This window comes from Triturus cristatus, chromosome 8, assembly GCF_964204655.1.
Source record: "Triturus cristatus chromosome 8, aTriCri1.1, whole genome shotgun sequence".
NCBI classification, from domain to species: domain Eukaryota; kingdom Metazoa; phylum Chordata; class Amphibia; order Caudata; family Salamandridae; genus Triturus; species Triturus cristatus.
Window position 1 is genome coordinate 455,463,110 of NC_140591.1, and position 17,738 is coordinate 455,480,847.

At 41.3% G+C, this 17,738-nt stretch overlaps 1 protein-coding gene across 1 annotated transcript in view; it reads left to right on the top strand.

Annotated features, from left to right (window-relative positions):
• The window catches only part of ITM2B (integral membrane protein 2B), a 123,538-nt gene that overhangs the window by 54,374 nt on the left and 51,426 nt on the right, over positions 1 to 17,738 (top strand). The window contains exon 2 of the mRNA XM_085621883.1: positions 7,746 to 7,874. Coding sequence (XP_085478009.1) covers positions 7,746 to 7,874 — 129 coding nt within the window. The remainder of the gene's footprint in view (positions 1 to 7,745; positions 7,875 to 17,738) is intronic.

Sequence of the window (17,738 nt, forward strand, 5' to 3'; positions counted from 1 at the left end):
TCATGGTGGATGAACAAGTGTCAAAAGTGTGGCTGCCCCTGATCTTCTAGAATATGGTGAGTACCGGGGAATCCTGTTGACCTTTGTAGAAACGGACTTGAAAGGTATCTTAAATGAGGACTGGCATGTAGAGTGTAGACTTCATCATCATTCACTGGTTTCGTTCCCGCCCATTGTTCCGCCAGAGTGATGAGGGAAAATGACACGGGCACATGTGGTCTAAAAATCCCAAGGAGGTGGAGAAGAATTAATATTTGTAATACCTCTCTGCCTAAGTTTATCACGCAAACAAGGAGATTGTAAATATTATTAAACTGTATGAGATGTAGAGTAGTCCGCATGCGCTACCAAACTGGTAAAAATCATAGTATACAGACATTCTTAAAAAAGCTGTAATTAACAAGGATTGTTGAAGGTTCTTTGAAATGAAACGTAGCTCCCGGATTTAGGTGACTCAGGACTGGGGTTTTTTCTTTCATTGAATCTCTTGTGCTAGAGCGCAAACCTAAGGTCACTGGCTGAAGTGCACCGTACAATAGAAACAGTACTAATAACCATCAGTAAGGAAATAAATAATACATAGACAAAGGACTTTTCTACCCAAAAATTCTCCTCTCAAAGAGAGGTTCCATCCCACTCTCCAAAAAATAAGAGAAAAATCCCTGCCCTGCCCCAATACGCAATGCAGTCGAACAGACTATGCAGTAACAAAATCAAAGAAAGCTTATTTGTAGATGTTTGTTACAGAGCAAAAACGAAATGAACAAAAGAGTGAAGCCTTCAGATGTTTCTGAAAACAAGTAGCTACCTGCAGTTTGTACCTCTTCCACAAAAATGCGTTCAAAGAAATGGAAGCCTGTTGATAAGTTTTGGGCACGGAATCTGCAAAATAATTTTCAAGTAGTCAACATTTTACCACTGCTCGGATATATGCCTTGGATCTAAGAGGTAGCAAGTCTTAAATTTTGTCCGAGCTAGGAGAGACAGACACTACCAGATAATTTGAGCTTCATCCATAAACATGAGATTGCAGGCAAAATCCCTTAAACTCGAGACAGCAAGTCTTACAATTTGTCAGAGGTTGGAAAGACAGCAATGTAGTTTCCTGAGAATAGGGAAAAAGCTATCAAATTGTCAAAGGAGAATCCATATGGGACACCACTCTAAAAAGGATGCAAAGAAGATAGTTGCCCTGCTAGAAGAGAATTTCCACCATTGCCGTGGCGAAGCACAGAGGACTGCATAATTGTGCCAGAATCATTGAGAGGAATACTGATATGCAATAGACCGAACATTTATGTAATCCACAACATTATTTCTCTTTATTTCTTGCCACAAAACAATATGGGTTCTTATTAGTCAACGGACTGGATCTCATTTATTCAACTTCGGAAGGAGGAAGTGATGAGTAGTCCCTGCTGGTGTTTATAGGTTAAGCTTAGTGCTCTATAGTAGACACTCAGTTGACTGAGCCTTCCTAGTTAAATATGCCACTGGGCTAGGAATCCCTGATCTTGCATGTTTTTTGGCCTAACCCGCTTCATGGCCTTTTTTCAGTATTTATAAACATATATTTAGTGCATGGATTCAGAGCTTTAATATCCATCACAGGAGAATAAATAGTGTTTGCCTTGTTGAGATACCTAAATTGAACCTGATATGTAAGGGCAATTTGTTCCACTAGTAGCTACCAGACTGACTAATTCTATAGATGTGGAGCTTGAGGCCAATACTTGTGCAGTCTTTGTTTTCTGTAAAACTCAACGCTTTTATTCTCAGTTGTTAATCTTAAACTGATCTAGCACCCAAGTAGGCCTTTTTAAAATGTTTATCTTATAGGGTTTTTATGGGCACTTTTTAATGTATTATTTATGCAGTCGTTTTTAATATTATAATGTTAACCTAGCTAGGTATGTTTCTCATATAACAGTGTTTTCTACTTATTTTAGGATGTTTTAACCTGCTTAAAAAGTTGTATATAATAGCGCCATTATCTCTATCATTGTTCTTTTATTGTTTAATATTGGGCTGTACAGCGATATATAGAATGAATTGGGCATGGCACATGACACATTGGACAGACCTTTAAATGGGTATGTACTTTATGGTCATTAATGAGAATTATAATTTTTCACATAGATTTTGTTTATTTAATAATCAAATGTGTATTTTTTGTTTGTTTTAAACACGCATCCTTTGTCTTGTGATTTTTCTGTGGCTTATTTGTGGATATTTTATATATGTGTTTATATGAATGTACTTTTATGGTTATATATTTGTAACCGAAATAAAGTTATTCGAACTAAAGTGGTTATTGTCTGTAGTTTGTACAGAGAGCACTGCATTCCTGTGCTTGTAAGAGGAGTTTCAACTTGTTTCAGAAGTATTTGGAATGAATCTGCGGACAGCTTTGTGCTTCATTTCTTGGCTCGAGCAACAGGTAATTTTCACAGATCGCCTCAAGTCAAAGAGTAATACTTTGGATTGCAGTCAAAAATGGGGAATGCACAAGGCCTTTTGTTCTAGAAGGAAACTCCATGTGTCCCTGCCGTTCTCATTCCCTGATTACAAAGAGCAATGCTTATTTTTGGTAAAAATCAGGCTGCGCTAGTCATAGTGAGCTGTGGAGAGAGAGGGCAGCCCGCCCATTGACTAGCAAAGGGACAAGGACATTTTTATGCCTGCCTTTACAAAACATATGTACGCCTATGCATGCTGTAGCTGCTCTCTGGTCACGACTGGCCGCTAATGCAAAATGTGACTGCCGGCGCTTCCTGTTCCCCAGGTCCAGGGACTCGTCATCTCAGCCCTGGAAGTGTTGCTGAGAACGTTTTGCAGTCAATTGCTTCCTTCTGGGTTGTAGAATAAGTCTTACATACTACAGTGTTTCGGGCTACAGATGCTGTTCTCTTCCGCCTTATGTTTTTATACTGCACCTCATGAATAATTTAAAGAGTATTCCAGGCCCAAACATTATAAGCTCTCACAATTGAGTTCTTCTGTGTGGCATGTTGTAATTTGATTGAGCTTCACGGTCCCACCTCGCTCCTCTGGATTCTAGTTAATAGTGAGGTTCCTTTTATTTTGCCCAGAAGGATGGGTACCTCAAATAACATCCTCTCAAAGGTTCAATACGGCTTCAGACAGGGTATGGGAACGGTTGAGCAGTGTCTAACTTTGTCACTTATTGTGGGCAGATATACCAAGTCCATGAAGAGCTCTCTACATCTAACATTCATGGACTTGTCGAGTGCATTCAACACCGTCAACTGTGCCAAACTCTGGGAAATAATAAGGTACATGGGGGTGGAGGAACCCCTAGTCATTCTCCTCTGGATACTGCATTTGATACTGTGTTCTAATACTACGGAGAAGATTCAGATTGGCCCGGGAGGTGAGTGTACCCCCTCTATATTTCGACCTAGGGCATCTGGCAAGGATGCATCTTGGCTCTCTTTTTATTATTGATCTACATAAATGGTTTAGAGACCCACTTACTGCAAGAGAAGTTGGATTTACCGTGAATGGGCACTCGGCCTATCCCCCTTCTTCTTTACGCAGATCATGCAGTCATCTTAGCTAGAACAACAAAAAGTCTGCAAAAAGCTCTGGATGCCTTTCTCCAATTTATGTCCGCTATGGACTTGAAAATAAATTCTACGTAATTGTATGTGGGCCAAAAAGAACTACGTCCAAGGCTTTTTACATCCATGGGAATCTGGCAGTTAAAGTATATAACATTTGTTATTTGGGTCTTCTTTTTAACTCGCAGCTAAGTTGAGACCCACTGCTAATCTCAAAGGCTCAACAAACCAATAGAGCTATAGAATTAGGATTCTTTAGGCTCCTCGTTCATGATTGTTTGGCACTGGATAACGCTGATAGTAGTCCCTGGCTTGCATATATACGCTGCAGTTTTAAGGAGCTGAGGCTCAGTGGGCTTTTTGAAGAATCAACTTAAATACCATGTGTAGCGAAAGCCTTAGTTAAGACTGCCTACTGTGAACAGGCCCAGGACAAGCGCGTTTGCAAACAAATGCAAATTTGGAGCACATGATTTTAAATTTTGAGATACAATTTTATCTTAGTTTTATAGAAAATACTCAATACAGATTTTATTTGACAAGAATACATTTGGGTACTGTACACTTCTTAGTGGCATTTCTAGTCCATCCAAGGCGGGTGGCAGGATAACCTTCCACCATGCCCATGTGACAGTACCTCGAGTCAAAGCACTTTGCACTTTCTATTTTTTTGTGCACTTTATAAATCTGTCAGAAGAAAGTTTATGGTCCTTGTTTGGTGCTCTTTTAATTCCTATCTTGAAGGCTATAGATTTGTAACCAACTTGGAAACCCGGAAGTTGCTTAGCTGCTATAAATGTTACTAGAGAAGCTCTTTACATTAGGAAGCGATATGGTCAATAGTTCTCTTTGTGAAACTTTTAAGTGTGTGCCCAGTTATTGTGCGATGTCAGTTGATGCTGCTGTAATTGACCCATTGAATGTTTTTTAATGATGCAGGTTTTATTACTGTACGCCCATTTATTGTATGCTGTAATTGTAAGCTTCAGTAATTGATCCATTGAATATTTTCATTGATATCTGTATTATTGTATTCTTTTATGGCTGTTCAAGCCGAATGAAGATTTATTGAATGAATGAGTTATTGATAGGGGGGTATCCGAACCAATGTCTTTTCCCTAAAACGGTTTGTTGTGTAAACAGCTGAGCAAAATGACAAATTAACCCCTTCCATGCCCATGACGGAACGGTTCCGTCATGAGCATCGGTTGCGCTGTGCTCATGACGGAACCGTTCCGTCATGGCCCCGCCCGCGCTCGAACCCTTCAGCACCGCGGGGGAATTCCCGCCGCGCTGAAGGGGTTAATATGTGATTAATTTGTCCGCAAGATAGTACAGTGGGGTTTAATCCTTGCTGGAGTGAATGTGGCAGTATAATTAGCATACAGTACAGTAATTGATTACTGGATAGAGGGATTACAAGATGCTTACGTTTCATCCTTAGTTTGGTGTCATATGTTCACTTGACCAGTCCACCTCCCTACCCTTCACTTGACCTCTCAGCCTCTCTACTAGTTAATTTCCCTGAATAAACAGTTATAAGATGAATATCAGAATAGTTAAAGTAATGTGCATCAGGAAGTTCCTGAGATAATCAGTTTGGCTGATTGCAGAGTAAGGACGAAAAAGCCAAGTGAAACGTCATGCCCGTGCACACCATCCCTACATCCGTAGCTCATTACATTGGGAAATATGTAGCCTGTGCTAGAGGTACTGGGATTCACTTTACAACATTTAAAGAAGCTTTTATGGCTTCATTAAACTACTTTAGACCGCGGCATAAGTTTTGCATCAGGATTTTATTCAGGCTTTGTATATGGACTGTGAAAAAAATTAAAGAAGCATGGATTGGCAGCATGGACCTTCAACATTTCTTTGGGTAAGCAGGCAACATCTGCACTTCCTTCCATACCACCGGAACCGAGGCGATACTGCTTTCATTGTGGTTCCAGTTGGTTGGCAATTGTAACTGAAACTGAAGGAGATTAAATATGTAATAAATGTATAAATATGTTTGCAAGTAAAAACAGCTCTGCCAAGGCCGTGCATGGTTATGCTGCTCCAGTCCACGTCTTTTCTTGTAGTCTTGTTTATTCCACTATAAAACAGGACTACAAGTCCAAGAGTTCAAAGGAAAAACCTAGATAGGAGTCCTAAATCACATATTGGGAATGGGAATGTTGCCAGCTATGTAAACCATGCAGGTGTTTGGGATAAGCTGGATAGGAATGTAAAACAGTGACAGGTAAGTTTAAGATAAACTATGAGTGTATGCCCTAGAGAGTGTAAATACAAAGCGTAGTTACTATTTCATCTCAAGACAGGCATGGCCATATACTAGAGACCACAGTTAGTGCTTCACATTCATTAAGATGTATACGTCTAGACCTAACTGTCCTTCGAAAGCGACAACAGGAACTTCTAAAGGGAAAGTCAGCAGTAGTTAAACAGTTCAGAAAGGTTGGAAAATTAGCAGAGTCTTGAACCTAAAGGTGTGATAAACCTTCAGAAATTCATATGCAGTCTTGAAAGTAAACGGAAGAATACTAGTGGTGTAGTCACTCGTAAGAGACAAACAAGACTTTTACCACTCAGAAAATAGTTCCCAATAAACGTGTTTTTAGAAGACCTGTGAAGATAAGAAAAAGAAGAAGCATTCAGGGCAGATCCTTGTAGAGCATTCCAAATTCTGGGTGTTATCTGAGAAAGATCTGTTCAATGTTCTTCTTGAAAGATGGTGTTCAGATAGTTCTTTTTGTTTTTGCATTGGAAATTATGTGAACCTCCAAAAATGGATAACCTTTGAGGTAGGCATCTGGGAGTATAGAGGTTCCCATTGTGTATCAACGGGTAGAGATTTGAGTTGTGTAAGGTATAATTGTTCTTTTGATGTTGATCAGAAATCTCTGCCTCTCCAGATTCAACTAGGACACCTCAGTGAGAAAGGCCAAACTAGCAGGTAGGTGTATTATTAAAATGTTCTCTAATCTACTGCTAATTTTGTATATTGTATTGAGCGTATGGGCCTGTTTGAGAAATAATGTTCTGCTGTAAATGTGAGTAATTCAGTACAAGGAGAATGGGCAGCCTTAAAGTCACAACAGCTGTAATACAGCACATACCAATCTATCAGAAATATTGTGTTTACTAGATGCTTTTAATTACTTCAAGGTAATTATCACATTCTCTGTAATTTGTTGTTTGGCTGATGTTTGCAGCCTGACGTTCCTCAACCGTGACCAGGTCTATGAGCGGTTCAGAGTATACTAAGCGTATTTAAGGCTCACACAAGACAAGATGGACAGAGATGGTTATAAAACTTCCTTCCTAGCAGGCAATATCTTCCGCAATCGTTCAATAGAGCTGCGTGTTTGGAGGGAACCAACATAAAATAATGAGGTCATGAGTTCTTAGAAGCTTTGGTTTGGGTAATTGAGAATGCCTATACTTTAGAGCCTCTGTGCTGTACTGCTGCTCATATACCGCTTTTCCGCCCTGGAGAGTGGGCCCAACTTAGGAGGCACATTCTCTTCGCGTCACTCAACTAAACCTGTTTCCTTATAGTGTCAAGTAATGTGGGATTAATGAAATCGGGCAAGAGCAAAGATCACACCGAGGTGTAAGTCTCCTGCCTGCTATTTAGATTGACAACTTCTCATAGCTTTCACCATATATCCTACAGCTCCATAATATAGCAAGTGATAGACATGGGAGGAAATCTCCGTAATATGCAGTAGAAACGATAAATTCAGTGCACTTGTATGGTACTGGCTATCTTAGTGCGGCATAAGTAGCCTGAAGGTCGAGGGATTTCTACTGTCCATGAGAAGCGTTCAATTTTTAGCTTCAGAAACCATGAGTTGTTCTGTCGTCCTACAGGGGAGTGAAGTGGACATACCGATAGACTTCTGACGATTATTGGTAGTTTTTTTACCCCAAGAAACTGATCACTTTTACTCCAAAAAAGCGTGGGCATTGTTCACCAGTTTTATTTTGCTGTTAAGTGCTCTGCAAAAAGTTTTCCTTTCAAATATAATTTACAAAGTTGATGTTAGACTTCAAGGTTTATCTGGCTTGCTGTCTGTTTACACAGCGCATCAAGAGTTCAGATTCTTAATGTATGAAATGGGTTCACAGATCTTCTTTCTCTTTTATTTGTAGGACCCATATGAAGTGGTGCCAATTGGACAAAGAAGAGCATGGTGTTGGTGCATGTGCTTTGGACTGGCTTTTATGCTAGCCGGCGTGATACTTGGAAGTGCATACCTGTACAAATATTTCACAAAGCCGGTAGGTACCAACATTTGTATTTGTTGGGGGGGCGAAAGGAGCCAAATATCACAACTTTTTATTGCAAACTCAAATGTGTCTAAAATCCTGGCTCAGCAAACGCTATTCATATTATTTGAAGTGACTCCTTGCACAAAGCAAGGCTTTAGATTTTTTTATTCACAATTTCTTGTGCACTTCAATACATATCCTTTGCCCTTGTGCACATCACCTGAGTGTGTCACTAGGGAATCTTTCTCTTCTTCGGCTATTCATTGGCCACAGAACGCAAGTCGATCATTTTATCACACACCATAGAACCCATTTTTTTGCATGATTTCCACATTTGGTGGAGCTTGTTAATGAAGGCTGTAATTAATTACAATGTACTATAACATGATAGACGTTTAAAGCGCTCTTCTGAAATGCTATTTTCTACCCATTTTTTTGTACATTATTTTTATTTAGTCACAAAGCCAATCCCATTAAATAAAAGTGCATACAAATAAGTGCGAAGATCATAAAAACACATTTTCTATCTAAATTTATAAAATTCGGATAGTTTAACATTTACAAAGTTAATAATTGCAGTTAAAAACTATTAAATAGCAGTACAATAAAATCAAGTTTCATCCCGGATTGGGAATATACCATATCCTAAGTGCTATAATTTTTACACACCATGCTCCTTCTAGCTTAGGCAGTAGAAACGCAGTAATCAGCATATCACATGAAAGAGCAGTAACAATTTAATTTTGTTTATAACAAGCTGTCATGATGTTGAAAATCTAATCTTCGCCATCAGTTCTTAGTCTTATCTGACAGGCTCTTAAAATGTACGTTCCTAAGGAGAATTGGACTGTTGTTGACTGATTAGTTAAGTTTCCTGCTTGTCAGATGTCGTTCTGGATGCTGTCATGATTAGTGAATAGAATACAATCCCAGCTCTTCAGCAGTGACCTGCCTAGCTTTAATAATGCAAACACAATTAAATAATGGGCCGAGTGCTGAAACTTTTCAGACACTAGCCCCCAGTCCCAGATCTGGTTTTAATCCATCATCGTCCTTCTGCCCACTAAGCCACCCCAGTTTGGACCAAGCCATATGCAAATCAGTCTTGACCCTGTTCCTATTGGGAACAGTCAACCCGAACTGCCATGCCAAGTTTTCCCTGGTCTGGAAACAAGCATCCATGTTGGGTTTCCTATCTTTAATGATGGTGACGGAGATGACTCATTGTCGCCGGTAGGGGAGGTAAGCGTGTGGTAAAGGACCTTTGAGAAGGAGAGGGCAGTGAGACAAAGCATAAACAACAAGTGTACTTTTAGAGTGCACACTATGCCTCTCCACTGTATTTTTGGCTTGGCTGCTGTTTTTTCTTTTTTTAATGACAAAGTTTTAAAACAAAAATAGAACACCTTCCAACAAGAAAACCAATCTAGGTCAGCAAGGTGGAATTGCTATCAAGCAATCTACTGCTAGCACATGGTCAAATAAATTGTGACAATGTGTTACTTTTGACATCAGTATTTTTCATAGTACAGATAAGAAATGCCCTTTTTTCAGCAATCTTCTGGGTGTCTTCCATAATGCTCCTCTTTGTTGTTAGAGCTTTTACAGCTGCACTGTCAAACGTCCCTTCACATAAGCCTGCAGTGCTCATACTGTGACGCAAAAGTGGCCATGAGTCAGTAGTGGTACTGCTTTAGATTTCTCCCAAGTTGTACCTGAGCGAGGCTTCTCTCTTGTGGATATTGCTCCCAGGAGAAGGCACTGCTTGAGGTTGTGCCCTAGTGGAGCCAGTTTGTGCCAAGTGCTTGTTATGTGAGCAAATGTGTCGAGAGAGAAGAGCTTTCAGGTCCTAGTGTCTCATGGATTGCCTCCCTGCTTCTACTCATCCACAATGGCAGAAAGCAATAGATGCATACCAGGTTAATATTTGTGAGGATACTATGGAAGGTGCTTTTATAGGTATGTGACTATCTAGTCTGCTATGAATGCCCTGATCTCATCACCCTAAGTCACCTGGTAGAGGACTTCAAACAAATATCTCTGCCACTTTATATGAGTGTAATTCTACCTTAAGCAGTAGAACACACATGTTCACAGATTCTAGTGACATATTATTACGTAATCCTGGCCTCTTGATATACCTCCATAAAAAATTGTTGTCCAGAAATTTTCATTTTTTTAGCTTGGGTAGACATTGCTTACCATGGCCAAATTATTCTGGACGACTTTTTAAAAAATGGCAGATGTGTTGCAGTGATGATGTAATATTTCAGGAATGACCTATATACTTCATTTTAGTGTCAAAACAGGTTTTGGGGGCCAAGTAGTCTTCTAAAGACAGAAAATAACTCCTCCGAGCAACCCTCCTGCCATTTTCCAAAAGGGGGTTCTATAATGATGTGTTTTAGCCTTCTTATTGGTAATTTATTTTAATAATGTTTCTGGTTCAGGTTTGTCGTTGATTCAAATTTGTAAACATGAGCATAGCAGGTGGTAGCAGAGGATCTTTTCCTCCTCACAAAGTGTTGCTAACTATAAAATTTGAGGACTCCTTCAACAAAGAAAAATGTGTCATATGCCAAACTAATCTGAAAGAAAAGCTAACATCAACTGCGGGTGGACAGAAGAGAATTTGAGATGCTGCAGAAATACGGCAAGACGAAGTTAACAAGAGATTGAAACTGATGGGTGAAGATGATCAAATATTTATCATTGTAACAACAAGTGCTACAATTCGTATACAGTGGGAAAAAATAATACCAGAAATCAATGAATCACAACAAGAATCTCAGTCTTGTCAGAAAGCGACGACAACCAAACCGAATGCCCATCCACTTAGAAGATCGATGGCTACCCCTCACCCACCTCCAACAACTGATGAAAAAGCAGAGCACCTTCAATGTGTTATGTGGTTTAATCAGAACAAGGGCCAAATGGATTGACAAAAGAACAAAGTACAGAGTATGCGAGTCTCAAACGGCAAACATGTTTTTATCTGCAGCCAGTTTCTTCCAAGATTACATTTTCAGCCGAGTAGCTGATCTAAACAGCGTGGTGAATGTATTTGCAGCAGATTTGTATGCCCATCCGAACTGCAGGCGTGCATACGTTTGAAAATATGAATTAAAATATGAATGTACACTGAGCCCAGCTGCAAAGTAACCGCAAGAATTCGGTTAAGTTTGCACTCTTTGAAAAAACAAATTTAGTTTTAAAGCCACTCTTGAGTGCTGGCTATGGGTTCACATTCAGTGAGATCAGAAAAATAATGGTCAGCATTGATGAAAATGTATTTATCAATCTAACAAAAAGAATGAGCCACTTCTCCTGCCCTGAAAGATTTAGATTTTGGACGTAATGACAAATTTTGTGATGCCCCAGAACTCCGCAAACAAGAATGCCTGATGATGTCTTAACATTTTTTACATTATTGTTTAATATTAGCAAAGCAAAACTGTTAGAAACTAAAGTTCATGAGTTCGGTACAGAAGCCTACAATGTTGATGTTGGCTTTGAAGATAGGAGCGAAGAAGTGGAATACAATCCCATGAACTGACAGGCTTGTGCTGTGCACAAGTGTACTGTCTTTTCCAAATTATGTTTTATGAATTAGATCACGGCAATAAGAAAACTCCCCTACACGTGATGACTGCCCACGCAATTTATCACAAGTGCAAACGTAGAGAGCTAATCGCTTCAATGTAAAGGATTGGTGTATCAACAAGTTATGAAGACCTAGTACGGAGCAGGAATTTGTTAGCAGCTCATACTGTAAAATCTTGTGAATCCGGTGGCACACCACTTCCAAATCACTTTACCAGGAAAGGATTTACAATTGGTGCTCTTGATAATTTTGATTTTGAAGATCGCTTATTTTTGCCTGGACATCCAGCACACGATACTGCCATGGTGCTTTTTCAAGACTGTAACTGCTGGAGAACAAGCAGTGTCAGCTGTAGGCTTAACCAAACTAAGTTGCAAACTTATAACCCAACTGCCTTGCCAATGTGTGCAAAATCACTACAAGCCATCAATATGTTCCAGTCTACCAAAAAGTTTCAAAGTGGCTGAGGACATGGATCTTCTTTTACCAGATGCTTCGGTCCGCAAAGCTGATTTAACTGAATTTATCATATCGCTTATTCGGTGCGGACTTAAGGATGAAGAAAAGCCAGTTCCTTCGGGGGCTGGATTTCATGCTCTTATCTCCCAGAATACCATCCTACTGAGGAAGATTGGGTTAATACCAGTAATAGCATCTCCAGTCACAAACTATGCAACAGTATACACAGCTCTAAAACAAAAAGTTAAAAAATGTGCGTGCTTAGCTTGAAGACCGGCCTATCCTGCCAATTTTCTGTGATGCAGGTGTTTTCCGTATAGCTGACATTTTTTGGAGCAATCCAGTAGAATTTGATGATCTTTATCCTATGATGGACATTTTTCACATGAAAAAAGTTGCATTGCGGTGTGAAGGAAGTTACCTCAGTGGATGTGGCATAGACGATGCACTTATCGAGGCTGAAATCTTCTAAAGCAAAACTGTCCAGTCAGTATTGAGTGAAACTCAGTATGTTTGTTTGTTACAGGATAGTAGCGTACTAATCGCCAAAAAAGTGCTTCAACACCCCATCAGTGGTAACAAGCACTATATAAATGCAAACCTTTTCCCCTCTTCTATCCCTCCGCTATCCTTCTCAATCCAAATAACTGACTAATATCCACCACTCAAATTACTTTCATATTTCACTATACTAATTCAAGACTGATCCTTTATGGGTTCCGAAGTAGCATGCTACTCGCCGAAAAAGCAATTCGACACCTTGTCGGGGGTAGTAAGCGCTATATAAATGCAATTTCGCAGCGTGAATCTTTTCTGGATTCACTATGCTGTGCATTATTCCGCCATCTTGTGGTTGGGTCCGGAATTGTAGTATCTCTTCTCTTTTTTTGTTGTTTGTTTTTTTTAGTTAGTGGGCTTCGACATACCACCATTTGGTGTCCCTCTGTGCCATTGACGTGCTTCCTCCAGAAGCTCCCACCTTTGATGGCCATCTTCAGATTCTTTTTTTCCATCATTGGGTCTGGATCGATACAGGAGGAGCTCCAGAAGATTAGAGAGAAGAATCGACGAAAATAAACAAAATCAACAGGAGAAGAACTTCGACGTACCGGCCTTCGAGTCTGGAAACCGGGACACAGCGAAGAGGAATAAACAAATCTTCGACGTCATTCAAAGAATGCGCATACAGGGGGCTCCCTGTGCACGGTAATGGACAAGACACTATTCAAGTTCTGCGACAATTGTCACCAAGTACGCACAGAAGAATCAGCATCCAGTCTGCAACCTTTGCCTGCCGCTGGACCACCGAAGCGAAGATGGCAACGCATGCTCAGCGTTCACCCAAAAAACTTTGAGGCTAAGAGAGAGACCGAGAAGAGCAAATTACAGCATGCAGGGTCAAAGACCACCACCGTTGCTTCGAGTACTGGGCCTCTCCAGCGAAGAGGAGGACAACGTCGCCGAAGGGCCTGAAGGAGAAGAGGACGCGTATGTCCCAGTCATTGAGGTCAAAAAGAAAACTCCGAAGGAGGTAAGTGAAGCATCGACTCCCAAAAGAGCAAGCGACCCACGAAAGAGTGACTCCAAGTCCTCAAAAACAGCCTCGGCGTCGAAACATTCGACGACCGCAAGCGCGTCCAAACAAAAACAGTTCTTCGGTTCCTTAGACAAGGACTCCGAGATGGCGAATACCCAAGAAAAGACAAAGGCGTCGAAGGACAGTCACGAAAAAGACTCTTCGACATCGAAAAAAGAGAGGGTAAAACAAGCTTCAACTGCAACGTCGTCAAGCTCGAAGAGAAAAGCCAAAAATCTCGACATTGAAACACAAGCGTCCGAGTTACAAAAGAAAAAGAAGAGGCTCGAAGCCGAGACGGCGAGTATCTTGCAGCGCGAGAAAGATTTTGACAAAAAAAATGAAACTATTCAAAATTCCGCCAAAAATTTCGACCGACGCGGAAAAGGAAGGCGAGGAAATGGAGCCACGACAACGCCAGAACCGGTCGAAGAAGAGGAATACTTCTTCGAAGCCGAAGGGGAGAAAGAGGACCAAACCTATCGCGGTTTGGCAACTTCGGAGACACAAGACCGACAGTGGCAAGATCTCGACGCCGAGTCACCAGAAGAAGTGGTAGACACCCATCTTTCGAGGCCTTCTCCACCAGTTGACATTGGGATGTACAACCAAGTCACAAAGAAAGCGGCAGGCACTTATGAAGTGCAATTGGAGGAAGAAAAGCCACAATCATGTTTTCTACTTGAGACATTGCTGCCTACACCGACCAGAAGTCAATTCCTTCCAATTTTGCCAAGTGTACTGGACCAGGGTAGGCAAGCCTTTAAAGAACCTGCTACATGCAAAGCAGTGACACCAAGAGGTGAGAAATAAGTACAAACATTCCTTTAAGGGACCTATGTACATCAGGGGGTCTGTACCAGCTGATTCCATTATAACTTCAACATCTCGGAAGAGAGCTAATGTATCCACCAATGTTAGTCCACCACCAGACAAGGAGAGCAAGAGAATGGATCTCATGGGAAAAAAGGTGGAAAGAAGTGCGGCGATACAGTGGCGCATCGCAAATTCAAATGCATCAATCACCAGACATGCATATCGGCATTGGGAGGAAGTAGGTGAACTACTAAAACACCTGCCAGAACAATTCCAGAGAAGGGCAAACCACTTAGTGGAAGAGGGTAAAAACATGGCGAACACATGTTTAAAATCAGCACTAGATGCTGCAGAAACATCTAGCAGGCAGAAGATGATCGGGGTCACTGAGAGAAGACATGCCTGGCTGCGAATTCCAGGTTTCAAACCGGAAGTGCAAAATAACATACTGAACCCCCCGTTCAATGGTGAACAGCTATTCGGAACAGCTGTACACAAATCAAACCAATTGAAGAAGGAAAGCGAAACTGCAAGGTCCATGGGGGCACTACAATTCAGAGGTATGCGTAGAGGCACACCCTCACGGAGACCAACAGGTAGGGGTAACCACCAACCTGTAGCCCGAACCAAACCTTTCAGCAAGGTTACCAAGTAGTACGCCATGGACAACAACAAGGCCAACAACAGCAAAGTTGGCAAAACCAACATGGAAGGCAATCCTTTCGAGGCACCCTCGAGGAAGAGGCCAAACACAAAGAGGGGGTCCACAAACCACCTCCAAGTGGCTCCACTCAAAGGTTGGCACACCCTCAAACAACTCAGAGGGTGCAACAAAATACAAACACAAGACAATATCCTGGACCTATAAGCAAACAATTCCTCCAACATGTGACACCAGTAGGAGGCAGATTAACATACTTTCTCCAAGAGTGGGAGAAGATTACATCAGACAAATAGATGTTAAACATAATGCAATACGGCTACTGCATAGAACTTGCAAAACCACCTCCAACCAAAAAGCCAACCAACAAGATGCATTCAGCAAAAGAGCTAGCTCAATTGCTCAAAGAAACACAAGAACGTCTGAACAAGAAGGCCACACAAAAAGTACCACTCAAGGAAAGGAACAAGGCTGTTTACTCCACGTACTTCCTCACTCCAGGTAGATGGAACTGTAAGACAAATACTAGATCTAAGGTTCCTAAACAAATTCATAAAGACTCAAAAATTCAAGAGGGTATACCTCAGATACGGGCAGGAGACTACATGGCAACTATAGACTTAAAGGACGCATACTTGCACATCCCCATGAACAGAAAACACATTTATTAAGATTTGTGATCAACAGAACACACTACCAATTCAGTGTGCTAGTATTAGGACTGAAATCAGCACCAAGAGTCTAAACAAAATGCCTAGCACCAGTAGCTGCCCACCTAAGAAGGCAAGGAATTCATGTATATCCATACCTAGACGACTGGCTAGTAAGAGCAAGCTCCTACAATATCTGCAAACAACACATACAACAAGTCATTCAAACATTGGTACAACTCGGTTTCTCAATACACTGGGACAAATCGTCATCAGAACCAGAGCAAGTAAAAATGTTCTTGGGCACAGAAATCAACACAAGACTAGGGAAAGTATTCCCAAGCACAAAGAGAACATTAGCAATACTGAAGGAGACACATCTATACCACAAGGGGCAAGCTCTGACAGTGAGGACATTGGGGAAACTGCTAGGGATGATGGCTTCATGCATTCATCTAGTCCCAAACATTCGCCTGCACATGAGACCATTCCAGGAATAGCTGCAAGAACAATGGTCACAGGCAACAGGGAGTTGGGCGGATCTAGTGGTTGTCACACGAGCGGTTCATCAAGAAATAGCATGGTGGAACACAAGGAACATAACACGGGAGACTTTTCACACAACCAACTCCAACAGTGACCATCACAACAGATGCATCCCAGCAAGGATCGGGAGCAGCGCACATGGACAACCTGAAAGTAAGGGGATTGTGGGCGCCACACGATGCGGTAAAACACATCCTCTTCCTGGAGTTAAAAACAGTGTTCCTAGCCTTAAAATCCTTTCAGAAGGAGTTTTACGGCAAGAGCATGCTAATACAAACAGACAATACAACAACCATGTTTTACATAAACAAACAAGGAGGGACACAGTCCTTAGCAGTCTCAACCCTAGCCCAACAACTATGGAGATGGGCGATCCAGAGGAAGATAGACTTACTAGCAATACATCTGCCAGGGAAGGACAATGTAGAAGCAGGCAAACTTCAGCATCCCACGAGTGGGAATTAAATCAATCAGAGATCCAAAAGATATTCAGCAAATGGGGAACCCCGCAAATTGACCTATTTGCAACACCCCACATTGCAAAATGCCAACACTTCGCATCCAGGCTACCGTGCAAACGGCCCCTAGGGAATGCGCTATGGATAGACTGGTCAGGGATATTTTCTTATGCTTTTCCCCCCAATACCACTACTACACAGGTTAATCAACAAATGCAAGCTCAGCCACATGACATTAATACTCCTAGCACCCCAGTGGGCCAGACAGACTTGGTTCTCCCAGATAATGGAAATAACTCAGGGAGCAATGCACAAGCTTCCAAAAAGAAAGGACCTCTTAGCAAAGCAAAACGGAAAGGTGCTACACCCAGAACCAGAGAGCCTATGACTGGCAGCATGGCTCCTGAGGACTCAGAATTCGCTCACCTCAAGCTACCAGAGAGCACAATGGCAGTACTCAGAGAAGCGAGGAAACCTACAACAAGGAGGTGTTACACAGCCAAATGGAAAATATTTTCTCAATGGTGCCTTAAGGAAAAACTTTCAAGGAAAATCACAAGAGCATCAACAGTGCTAAAATACTTAACATATTTGCTACAAAGTAAACTAAGCTACACATCTCTAAAGGTACACTTAGTGGCTATTGTAGCGTACACAAGAGGAGAGACAGGAAAAAGTTTTTTCACATCCCACTTGGTCAAGAGATTTCTAAAAGGAGCAAAAATAATAGCACCTCCAAAGAGGATGCCACCACCTGCATTGAACCTCAATGTGGTACTTGCACAAATGATGAAAGCACCATTTGAACCACTGCATAAAGCTACGCTACATATGCTCACACTAAAGACTGCGTTTTTAGTTGATATCACATCATTACGGAGAGTAAGTGAATTGCAAGTGCTAACACTACAAGAGCCCTACTTCCAGATACATAATGACAGAATAGTCTTGAGAACTGACCCGCAATTTATGCCAAAGGTGGTATCCAAGTTCCACATAAACCAAACAATAAAAATACCAAGCTTTTTTCAAAAGCCAAAATCACAAGCCGAAAAGGCATTGCACACCCTGGACGCAAGAAGAGCGGTTATGTACTACATAGA